The sequence below is a fragment of the Vipera berus genome (assembly GCF_964194415.1).
Source record: "Vipera berus genome assembly, chromosome: 1".
Classification (NCBI taxonomy): Eukaryota; Metazoa; Chordata; class Lepidosauria; order Squamata; family Viperidae; genus Vipera; species Vipera berus.
In genome coordinates, this window is record NC_138202.1 from 64,912,048 (window position 1) to 64,924,979 (window position 12,932).

A 12,932-nucleotide genomic window follows, 5' to 3' on the forward strand; every position below is an offset into this window, starting at 1 on the left:
ATATTAATAATATTTAGAATTTGGTGGGAGAAATAAGCTGAAATAAACACGGTAACAGGGTTTACAATAAGGCAACTAAAATGACATAGGATTATTGAAACTATATACTTAATTGTTGTTAATTAAAATAATGAGAATTGTCTTAATCTAATGTTTTGCAAAGAAAGATACTTTGGGGAAAGGGGAAATCAAATGAAATTAACATATGGAATATAGATAATAGAAATTAATTGTTAAGGATTGTCTTATAAATGTTACCCAGACAACATACTCTTTACAAATTACTGAATGATTTATGTTATATTAAAAAATTCTAATAAAAAAATTATACAAAAAAAAAGAAGTTGCTTAGCCATACTTCAAGTATAGAAATGTTAATGGGGAAAAATTACACAAAGCAAGCATTAATGTCTGAGGCCTGGAGGAACGTTGTCCATGGGGTCGCGAGGGTTGGACACAACTTCGCAACTAACAACAAAGTGTTTGCATGCTTAGATGAAATAGCAAGAAAAAAGAACAGTTTCAACTTTCATTATTAAAACAGGACAGCAGATTTCCCTAGTATAAATACATTTGGTATACATTTTATTTAAAAAATGATTTCTTGTTGTAGAGAATTTTTAAAGAACAACAGCTGTTATTTCCTTCAATTTTGATTAGGTAGTGATGCTGCAACAATGGTTAGTTGCCTACATATCTTAGCTCAGACACTAGATACAAGGTAAGTTTGATTATTTACTCCTGTTTTCCATTCCTACCTGTCAGCAGTAACAGGAGGAGAAGCTGTGTTGGGCTGCTGCAGCACGATAAAGTTTTTGCTCTACAATTTCTACCCCTGAAATCCATACTTAAGAAGTGGAGAAAACCTGGACTCTTTTTCCTTTCTATTATATAATTTTATGAGGAAACTTTATATTCTATACAGGTAGTCCTTGATTTATGACGTCAATTGAGCCTAAAATTTCTGTTGTTAAGTGAAACACTGGTTAAGTGAGTTTTACTCCATTTTACGACCTTTCTTGCCTCAGTTGTTAAGTGAATCATTGTAGTTGTTAAGTTAGTAATATAGTTGCTAAATGAATATGGTTTTTCCCATTGACTTTGCTTGTCAGAAGGGCGCAAAAGGTGATCCAATGACCTCAGGGCACTGCAAACCATTATAAATATGAGTCAGTTGCCAAGTGTCTGAATTTTGATCACATGACCATGAGGATGCTGTAATGGTCGTAAGTGTGAAAAATGGTCACCAGTCACTTTTTCCAGCGCTGTTGTAACTTCGAACAGTCACTAAATGAACTGTTGTAAGTCAAGGCTTACCTGTAGTATGAGTGTATGGATGTCAGAGTCTATATTTGATTTTGTGTGTGTGTAAGTCTGTGCCTGTGTGCGTGCATGTGCACACATATCTGTGTATAAGTGTCACATGGGGCTAGAACAAGGAGAAATGTGGATGTGGAAGAAGAAAAAAATGAATATGTCTACAGTGAAGAATCATTTTTCTTTTTAAAAAAAGGATCCATTTTATAAATTGATTCCCATTGCTTTGCCTCTCCCAATTTTTATAGTCTCAGACCTGGTAACTATACCTTTTGTAATTACATTTATTTATTTGAATATATTTATATAGCTACTTGTGTCACAAAATGACTATGGGTTATATCGCTAGCTGCTGAGAATGCATATTAGAATTGTATACAGAGTTTGGAAGATACAAATTGTACATAAGTCATATAAGCTTTCTTTTGCAGCTTGAAACAGCATAATTTAAATGTGGCGTTGCCAAATAGTAAGAATTTTATAATAATATATAAAAGATGAAATCACTTTTCAGCGTTTTAACATACACAATATAAAAAACCCCATCTGGAATTAACACAAATTGTATGAACAAATGCAAACAATAACTAATGAACATTAATTAATAAAATAATGTTTACCCATGCACATACTTGCTTCCTAAATTTTCAATATTACCTTGCAGAACGGTCATGAAATCTGGTTCAGAGGTGGTTAAAGCAGGATTGCATGCCTTCTTTGAAAACGCTGCAGAAGATCTACAGAAGACATCAGAAAACCTTAAACTTGGAAAATTTACCCACTCCCGAACTCAGATTAAAGGAGTCTCTCAAAATATCAACTATACAACAGTGGCACTGCTGCCTATCTTAACATCCATTTTTGAACATGTTGCTCAGCATAATTTTGGTACCGATTTGCTTTGTAAGTCTAATTTTTCAGCTTTTTAAATTTAGTCTAGAACAGGGGAGTCAAATTGTTGGCCCACTGGCCAGACGCGTCATCCAGAAGCCTCGCCCACCCCATTGCCGGCAATGGCAAAATAGTCCCAATACGTCTCGCGACATCACGTGACGTCGCGAGTTTGACATGTCTGGTCTAGAATATTGTTCTATTCTAATAAAGGAGGCATCAATATTGTGTTACTTATCTGAAAGTCTAAAATCTGTATTAAAAACAAATATTGGCTAAGGCTCAAATGTTCAAATAATTCCAAAATGATGTGTTTCTACTTCCCTCTCTTGCATGTTAGACTCTGGCTATTTACCCAGAACTAGGCATATTGGAGGCTAACACGATTCAAGATTCTCTACAAGCATAAAGGGTTATCTCTTCTAAAATTTATGCAAAAAAATAAATGAACAATGTTTTTATATCTTTGTTTAGAAATTGGAAAAATATTCAATTGTTTCTGTTGCCTTCTGTAATCATATTTTATTATTGTATCTATCTACATGCTATGAATCAGCAAATTTCATTATGGTCCATAACCCTCAAGGAAGAGGCTTTCATCCTGCAAAAAACTGATTTTAGTTAATTATTATTATTATTCATGCAATCTGTAAGGTATCCAGAGTGATTTTATATAAACATAAAACTGATGAATTCTTCCTTGAGGCTTATTGTTTAAAAAGACAGAAAGAAAAAGAATTGGAAGGAGAAATGACAAACATTTGTATTAAGATGAATAAAATAACATTTTTTTCTTTCTTTCAGTAAATGATGTCCAAATTTCATGTTACAGAATTCTTTGTAGTCTGTACTCTCTTGGAACTGGAAAGAACATTTATGTTGAAAGGTACTTAATAAAAAGAACTGGTTATGATGAACAATTTTTTTATTATTTTTATCTGCTCCAGATATAATTTCCAACAACTCAAATATTGCACAATATTTTGAATTCAGGATATAGAAATTAATATTTAACTCTATTTTAATTCATTTTATCAAACTAAGACAGTAGATGGGGTTTTAAACTTTTCCCTTTGGTTCTAAACTCATTGCAATGATATTAGATTCAGTATAATCCCCTACCTCCCAATGATCCTTAGGATGCTGAGAATGGCAAATTTTGCTGGCAGGGCTACATAATTACATCCCAGCTTCTGCCAACCTAGCAGTTCGAAAGCACGTAAAAATGCAAGTAGAAAAATAGGGACCACTACGGTGGGAAGGTAACAGCATTCCGCGCGCCTTTGGCATCTAGTCATGCAGGCCACATGACCACGGAGACATCCTCGGACAAGCGCTGGCTCTTTGGCTTTGAAACGGAGATGAGCACCAACCCTTAGAGTTGGAAATGACTAGCACGCATGTGCGGGGGAAACTTTGCCTTTACCTTTAAAACCTTAAGAGGTTTTTTGGTCTGTTACCTAAAACTTAGATATTTGGGGGCACGGGGAGAATCAGACTTTTCTTGTTTCAGTCTTTTTAAAAAAAAATTCTTGAAGCCAACTGTCACCAATCTGGCTAGCAGCTCTTCCTCAGAATTGTTAGTAAGGGTGTTCCTTTCTTGGCTAGCTAACACATCTTCTGCTTTCAGGGATCCTAACTAGACTTCTCTCTCTTCATACTCTTCTTGGTTTCACTAGTTTTCTGCTGCACAAGGACACTGCTCCAACCCACCCAGGACACCTAGGAATTGGCTTTATTAAAGTTAGTTTTAAGTAGACACTAAATTTACGAGTAGTATTTACCAGTTTATCCCTTATAAATAAGGACCTCCCTACATCATGTTATTTCCAGGTTATGAAATGCCCTTTGCAAACCCCTGTCCTAAAATCTACACTTTTTATTACATATAGCTATACTGAATAACTTTTATGGTTTGCTGCACAGTCAGACAGATGTTCAGACTGGATTTGGCATTTTTATCCTCCTATTGAGTCCTTCCCAAGGACCTGCTGATGTTTTATGATGTTAGAGGTAATCATCGCAGGATGCAAGCTGTTCCAAGTTGCCTTTTGCAATTGACTGATGGGGAATTTGTCAATGCTGATTGTGTTCAAGTGGTGCTCCAGGTGTTTTGGGATTGCACCCAAGGTGCCTATTACTATTTGCTATTACATCCAATGGAAATTGAAGAAAAAATATTTTGGTTGTTAGACCCCAAATTTCCACCAATAGCTAGGTAACCTATGGCTCTACTGCTGGGGTGTCAAACTGCCAGCTCATGGGCCGGATGCGTCATGCTGAAACCGCACCCACCCCATTGCCGGCAGTGGGGAAAAAGTTGCAATACGTTGTGACACGTCACGTGACTTGCGAGTTTGACACCCCTGCTCTACTGCTACAGTATGTGGGATATTTAACCCAATTTGATCTACCCTATTGTATGGAATATAGGATGAAAGAACAGGTGTTGTCAGAAAGAGAAAGGCTGAAAAAAAGAGATCTTCCAGAAAGTGAAAAGAGAAAAAAAGATCTAAACATCAATATGCCCTTCTCTCAACAGAAAAATTAAGTCTATATGGGATACAGAACTTAGCAAGTATTTAAAGATACTACGGCCTGATCTCTGTTTAGAATTATCTGAAAAAAAATATGTGTGCAATTGCTTGAGTTACTTAAGTTAAATAGCAATCCATTTTTCCTCCTTGAAGGAAAAAGCTAGGAAGACCCAGCTAGCTATTGAATGCACTACACATACTGAAGCTTTATATTAAGCTGCAGTAACTTTATCATCGCTAATGCCATGCATCAGAGGGAGCCTTAATGCTTTATCTGTTTTCCACCTCCAAATCATCCCCCAGTGGATTTTTAATCTCATAGAATATAACATGCACACTTACAAGAAAAGTTATATTATAAATCCTACATGTGGGATGAAAATTGAAAGTGGATTTACAGACTACGGTAAAATGGAACCTTGGTCTGAATCATAGCAATACAAAGCTATTCTTAATACTAGGAACAGAAGGTGGGGGGAATGTTCCAGAGATGACAGGAAATGTTATTTGTGAAATACTGAAAAGAATCATACAAATTTATTTTAGAATGTTTATGAGATGGGCAGAACAGCTTGCTCAAACGGTGTCAGCACTAAATTTCGAGTGGAAATTCACACACACACACTTTTTTTTTCTCCCTTTGAATCCATGAAAAACAAATAGGTGAATCACTGGGAAAATAATGGTAAATCAACCCTGACTGAACTCCTTTCCATTTTCTGCAGAAATATTTAACAATAAAAATAAACAATCAGCAGCTTTTAAATAATTTAGAGCTTATTCACTCTTTTCCTAAGGCTATTATTTTAATCAAATCAGTTATACATCCCACAAGGATGCTTTAATATTTAAAAGTACAAAAAGAAGTACACCAAGCCACCAATAATAATTTCACCTATACCTTATTTAAAACAACAGAAACAACCAACAGGAGTTCCTTGGTTCTTCTAAAGCTATTTTAAAATACACACTGTTCTGAATTGCTTTCTGAAGGACTATTTCATTTTGAAACATTTCTTAGGCAAAAACTGAGGAAACATCAGAGCTTAGCTCCAATGTGATTTGGAGAAATAGGTTCATTTTTTAAAGATTTAAAATACTAAGGATAATTTCCTACATTAATAATACTTTCTCTCATTTGTAGGCAAAGGCCAGCTCTTGGTGAGTGCTTAGCTTCTCTTGTAGCAGCAATTCCAGTAGCCTTCCTCGAACCTTCTCTCAATCTTTACAATCCCCTCTCTGTCTTCAACACAAAGTCAGCCAGAGAGAAAGCTAGTGAGTATTTCAGAAAGCATAAAATTCTTTGTAACGAAGACACTGCATCTTTAAAAAAAAATGCCTAAAATTCTTACAACATTTTATTGAATATGCCCTTTAGTTGTGTATGATAAAAAGGTCTATAATAAGACTTTTGGAATGAATAATATGAATTATATTTAACTGAATTCCCATTCTTATGATCTATTTAAATCTCATCGACACAAATTAATGGCAGGTAGTTTTCCGTGTTTTTTTATAGGTACCTCATTTAAGTGTTTTCGTTTTGTGGTATAGTTATATTAATTCCATATTTATGTAATCAGTTGCTTCATAAGTAATTTAAAAGCCAGAGTAGAAATCTGTGATCCTGATCTTCTTTGATGTTTCAGAGGTGGGGGGTGAATAAAGTTCACAACTATAGCCCTGAAGTAAGGGGCATAAACACTTTCTACTTCTATCACATTCTTGATTAGCATCATGTTCCCTGAAGATGCTATTTGCCTTTTGGGAATGAACATTCAAGTATCAGCACATTTCCTTCTGTAAGGAAAATATCATCTTCAGGAGAAGAAATTATGCTTCTTCTCTTGAAGGATTAAATATCCCACTGAGATATAGACCCAGTCTTCTACTGTTACTAGTTTTCATTTAATAAGAGTCAGGGTTGAATGAAGGCAGCGCTTTGAAATAAATCCAAATCTGGAATGTAAAACTATGAGGCAAATCAAAAGCAGAATCAACAGCAAACGAGGAACAATGTTTAAATCAGGAGGCAGGACTGAGGCACGAGACAGATGTAAGCATTAAAAATAAACAAAATATATAGAAGACAGGAAGACCCTATAGCTTTATTGATAGATATTGGAAGAGTAAGCCATTGAGTTTTCTTCTGTGCATCTAATTGCAGCATAGAGTCAGCCCATGGTTAAAATGTCCTTAATGGAGACCTTGCTACCTGGAGTTCAGTGTTTCAACACATCGAGAGTGGCATACGTACCCAGCCTTAATTTTGAATTTTCATAGATCCAAAAGTACACCCCCCACAAAGAAAAGACTGTGTGAAGAAACTGCTATTTATTAAAAATACTGACATGCGATGGTTCAGACATCTTAATTTTCTTCCCTTTGGATTGCTTATGACAGTCACAGCTGTGAAATAAATGATTCTTATGACTTCAGTGACTGAACATTTGTCTCAATTTTTTTTAACTATCAGATTTGATTCTCTAAGAAAATTGCCCAGATTATCCTTCATTTTAATAATAAGCAGGATATAACAAACATTTTGAATATTTAAAGTAGTTGAATATATTACCATCCTTTTTAACAGCACTAGGATTTAGACTTATATACCACTTTATAGTGCTTTACAGCACTCTCTGAGCAGTATACAATGTCAGCCTATTGCCCCCAGCAATCTGGGTCCTCATTTTATGGATATTGGAAGGATGGAAAGCTGAGACAACCTTGAACCCATCAAGATCGAACTGCAGACTCTGGGCACAGTTAGCCTGCAATACTGGATTCTAACCATTGCGCCATCAGGGCTTTTAGTTAAAAACGACTCCTGAAAATGCCATATGCTAAACAATACTAATAACTCGTGAAAAGAAAATAGGTGATAGTTGGCAAGTCATAATACCACAGTTTACAGTTCATTTACTAAAAATTCAACATTGGGGAGAGGATTATCAAAACAGTAGAGGACACCTCTTTAGACTTTTAAAGAGATAATCCTCTGAATTAGTTTAATTCACTTCTATAAGCAGTGGTATATTTAGATTACTTTCCTGAGAATGTTTGTCTGCCTAGTCTTATTTTTGTCTTAACAACATGACACCTATTGTTGTTGTACTTATCAGCATTGTGCTGATTTCTCAGTATATCTCTGGCAGGAACAAAAATGTAATACATATCATAATATGCCTCTGTACATGGTAATTTTTTGTGTGGGTTAGGAAGCAACAATCAGTTCCTATTTGTAGACTGAAGTGTTATTTTGTAAGCAGGAACTTTTTTACTTAATTCCTGATGAGAACAAGGCTGCTGAGATGAAATGAATGAAAAACTCTATACGTAGCATTCAAGCAAAGCATCTAATGTGGTTAGACAGAAGTTAGATCTATTGAATCATGTTTTCTATTATGGATGGGCAGCCCAGAATCTCTTTCCAACTAGGAAAGCAGGGGATAAAATAAGGCTTTTTGTTCCACATTACGATAGAAATGATATTAATTAAAATGTGCTGTAGTTTTTTTTTATTAAAAAGAAGTATGTTAGCCTACTTAAACATATTCTTATATAATACAAAGTTTTAGGCATGCCTGAGACAGTAGAAGAAATGTGTCCAGAAATCCCTCATTTGGATGGCTTAATGAAAGAAATAAATAGTTTGGCTGATTCTGGAGCCAGGTATACTGAAATGCCACATGTAATTGAAGTGATCTTGCCCATGCTGTGCAACTATCTGTCATACTGGTGGGAAAAAGGACCTGAAAATAAAGCAGAGAGTGATGGACCTTGCTGCACAAGGGTAACCTCTGAGCATCTTAGCATAATACTGGGGAACATTTTGAAAATCATCAACAATAACTTGGGAATAGATGAAGCAACTTGGATGAAAAGAATTGCAGGTACTTACTATAGAGCTCTTTCTACATTTGTTGGTTATACTAGTAATTCTCCTAAATTTTGATGAAGTTGATTCCACAATGCCCGATTTACATTTAACAAGTAATATACTATGTTATGAGTTCATCATTTGATTAAAAATCAATATTAAATATAGGCTTTCTTTCCAGTGGAAACTTTTAAGTGAAGGCAATAAAAACTTATGAGTTTCCTATTTAACAAAAACAGAAATATATTACCTCTTTTCTTTCCAGGAAGTGTAGTTAGAGCTTATACATTAATCAAGGTAATTGAAAGCAATACTAGAAATAAGTAGAAACATATTCATCCATTATTATGTGTTCTGTAAGGAAATATGCACATGAAAAGTGTAACTCAATTCACTAAACCTTGCTCACTGACTAGGTACTGAGTATGTCATTTATGTAGGACTGACTTACCATCTACAGAAAAAAATATTTCATTAGCAATTTTAAAGTGCTTTTTAAAATCTTATGGCATGCTTGGCTTCTATATCATTTAAATACATTGTTGTAGAATGGATATTGTATATGACTCTCAGATGTGATACATTATGTTCAAAAAATGTCCCTTTTTGTTGAAATTACAGCTTACTGTAATTTCACATCCAACCATACCTTAAAAAAATAACCCATGGTAAATTTTGGGCTACTTTGTTCTGTATTTTATATTTAAGAAGCAACTTAATTTTTCTATCGTTTTAATTAAATAGCAGATTCCCATTACATCCAAACATAGAAAGTTCATTTTTAGTTAACAAACCAAAACCTGCAGTCACAGACTGACTGTTGATCGGACCACAAATAGCATAAAACACATCTTTCAGTTTGGGGATAATGGCAAATTGGCGTGAAATTACAGGTCATGCACAGAACGACAGAGTGTTATTGTTATAACTGAGTTGAGACTTAGAGTTCAGTGCAGCAATAAACCAGTACTTGAACAAATTTGTATATATAATTATTTTCAATGTAATATTTTATATTTAAAATTATTTACATGTATATTTTGCATATAGTGTATGCTCAACCAATCATAAGTAAAGCCAGACCAGATCTGCTGAAAAGTCATTTTATTCCGACTCTGGAAAAGCTAAAGAAGAAAGCCATTAAAATAGTGATTGAAGAAGAACAATTGAAAGCAGACAATAAAACTGACACCCAAGAAGCAGAGCTTCTCATTCTAGACGAATTTGCAGTTCTTTGTCGAGATCTTTATGCATTTTATCCTATGTTGATCCGCTATGTAGACAACAACAGGTGGGAGAATTTAAAATATATTTATTTGCAGAATTTATAATTTGTAATTTCAGCATAACGTAAAGGTTCCCAGAATGGTTAACAAAATAAATATGCATCTGTACAAATAGATTAAAAATAGTTATTTAAAATAACTACCTTTTGTCTGACCAAATAACAAGTTTTACTCTATCTATAAATGTCAGTACTGACATTTAAAAGCTGACTTTCCTAGATTTTAAATACCACCACGTACTTTTTGTGATGAAAACATAAAATTAAAATCTAATAATGTGTTGGTTCTTGCATGACACCTTGCTATATTTAAGTAATTTTTGAATTTTTAAAGACAGTGGGGAGGGGGACTGGGATAACTTCTGGAGGAGCCAGTGGATGCCAGGATGCCTCAAAGGGAAGTTTCCAAACAGAAGTCATTAATGAAAATGCTATCTCTCTTACTTGACAACAATAGTACTTTAGAAATCTAGAAGTGAAAGTAAATAGGGAGGATGCAGAAGGCCCATATTGACACTTGGTCCAAACAATGCTCGGCTGAAAATCAAAATTTGGAATCCATCTCAGAAAATTATGAGAGTCAATGAGGTTTTACAGTGTAGATTGACATAGATCTCAAGACCTTGTTCTTGTGAATAATCTAGGTACTATGTATCATACTATCTTCGGTGAAAGCCCCACATAAAACACACAATAATATTACAAAACTTGAATGTTGCAAGCACTGTGTCCTGTTCAATAAAGGATACAAAAAAGTACATACAAACCAAAGTCATAGCAGATGGTAAACAGCAAGGTAAACTGTACAATCAGAGGAATAAGTCTAGATTAGTCAAGAAGGAAGTTCTCCCGATGGACATACAGATGCTATTGGGGTACTCTCATGCAAATAATGGAGATATACTGCTGACCTGCCATTATTCCTCTGCTACTCCTGTTTCAAGGCATATTCTTGCCAACCTGCAATAAGTCTCAGGACAATCTTGATACCTATTTTTCACCATGAATTGATGTATTTTTTTAACAATATCCAAATCAATAGCTATCACACATCTTTATTTATTTATTAATCAATAAATAGCCATCCATCTCAATGAAGGTAAAGATAGATGTATAGAATTCATTCAGTTTGTCTCTAATATTCCTGTCCTCCAGGAGCATCATTTGATTCCTTTTTCATCTAATGGTTTGGCCACTTTCCTGGCTGTATTATTTGCTTCAAATATATTTACAGAATTTCTTAGTTTCCCTTAGTAGTTTGTTCTTGTTGTTTATTTATACATTTATATGGTCCCCCAACTCAAGCACTGTGACACTGATTGGCTTACAGCATTAAAAAACAAATCACAAATTCCACCCTCATCCCCTTAATGATTTGTTGCTATTGGCAATATGTTCCTTGAATTGTTTTTCTGTTCATTATTAACCTTCAAGGAATTAAGATATATTCCGGAAAACATCCCTTTAAAATATCCAATTTATCAAACATTTGCCTTACATACAAATTGTGTGCTTGCTTGCTTCAATAATGTTGAAAAATCACATGATGTGTAAATAGTAGATACTCCTTATCTTGGACCAATCAGCAAGAAAAAAAAGCCAAGGTCATTCACAAGAAATGAGTCAAGGTCACTTCATGGATCAACAACCAGAGTTAACTAATCCCGATAAGTGGAAAGTTTGATAGTGTTGACACCTGACACAGCAAAGAATAGAGTGCTTTCTTGAGAAAAATCAATAATGAATAGGACAAAGGGAGCATTATTGTCCTCAAGCTTCACTAAATTTAGGATAGTCAGAAAAAGAAACATTTGAATGACTGCCTTCATATCAAGTCAAATGGATGTCAAGCCAACGAAACATTCAGAATAGTAAGGATACTTGAGATTTTATAGAAGATGTATAACAAGCTTTTAAAGCTCTGTCTTTTAGCTTCCTAAAACTGTTGCGACATTTACCATTTTGATAATATTGTGTTTTATTAAAATATAAAATTGTGTTTGTCTAATCCATGTTGCTCAAGGCAGTTTTGACTATTTCTTTGCTAACGTGAATGTTCTTGCGTTTAAACATAAGCTTTTTTCTAATATTGCTGTGTTAGAGAGGACATATAATTCCTGAAAGGAATAAAAAAAGAAAAAAGACTATGGATTCTAAACTGTGGAAATGTATTAAGGTTTTGTGTTGCTAAAAAAGAAATATTGATTGATTTTGGTGCCGTGATTGACAGATATTCTTCTATGCTTACTTAGAATTAAGTTCCGTTCTTAAGCTCAGTGGAATTTACTTTGGGGGAGGTGTGGATTGAATTGCACTATTAATGCATCCTGCCGGTAAAAGGAATAACACAGTAAACAATTCTTCTATACGCACTGATAATTTGATACATGGTACCAGAAACAAAGTGCTAAAATGAAAATTAAAAAGTGAAGATCGCATGGACTTCAGTCTAATAAACTTATGTTGTTTCTCTTTTAAGATCAAACTGGCTTAAAAAACCAGATGCTGATTCTGATGAACTTTTCCGAATGGTAGCAGAGGTTTTCATCTTGTGGTGTAAATCACACGTAAGATAATATTTCACATTATTTTTACAATACTGTGTGCACATTGATCTACATATGTAAAATAAGGGCTCAAAGGCCATATTTGTCATTTTTTTCAGAATTTTAAGAGAGAAGAACAAAATTTTGTGATTCAGAATGAAATTAACAATTTGGCATTTTTGACAGGTGACAATAAGAGCAAGATATCAAAAGTAAGTGAAAAGTATTTAGTATTCAAATGTATTTTGTTGTAACAATTGTGTTAAAGGTCACTCTTCTTTGCTGAAGTTGAGTAGTTAGTAGTGGAAATCAATTATAATCATTACATGGTATTATGTAAAAAGGCAACATAATCATATTTTTAATTTTTAAAATACAGTTTCCTTGATAGAAACATACTTCTGTATAGAAGTATAGCAGTAGAAATTTGTATTAAGGGGGTTTGATTTTGTTCTTTTTGCTGTAATGAGACAAGA

The 12,932-nt window shown here is 34.2% G+C and overlaps 1 protein-coding gene across 1 annotated transcript in view; it reads left to right on the forward strand.

Moving 5' to 3' along the window:
- The window catches only part of RYR3 (ryanodine receptor 3), a gene marked incomplete at both ends in the record, with an annotated part of 301,173 nt that overhangs the window by 206,932 nt on the left and 81,309 nt on the right, over positions 1–12,932 (forward strand). The window contains 8 exon segments of the mRNA XM_081324758.1: positions 661–721; positions 1,982–2,220; positions 3,013–3,094; positions 5,890–6,020; positions 8,318–8,638; positions 9,676–9,916; positions 12,390–12,477; positions 12,576–12,668. Coding sequence (XP_081180884.1) covers positions 661–721; positions 1,982–2,220; positions 3,013–3,094; positions 5,890–6,020; positions 8,318–8,638; positions 9,676–9,916; positions 12,390–12,477; positions 12,576–12,668 — 1,256 coding nt within the window.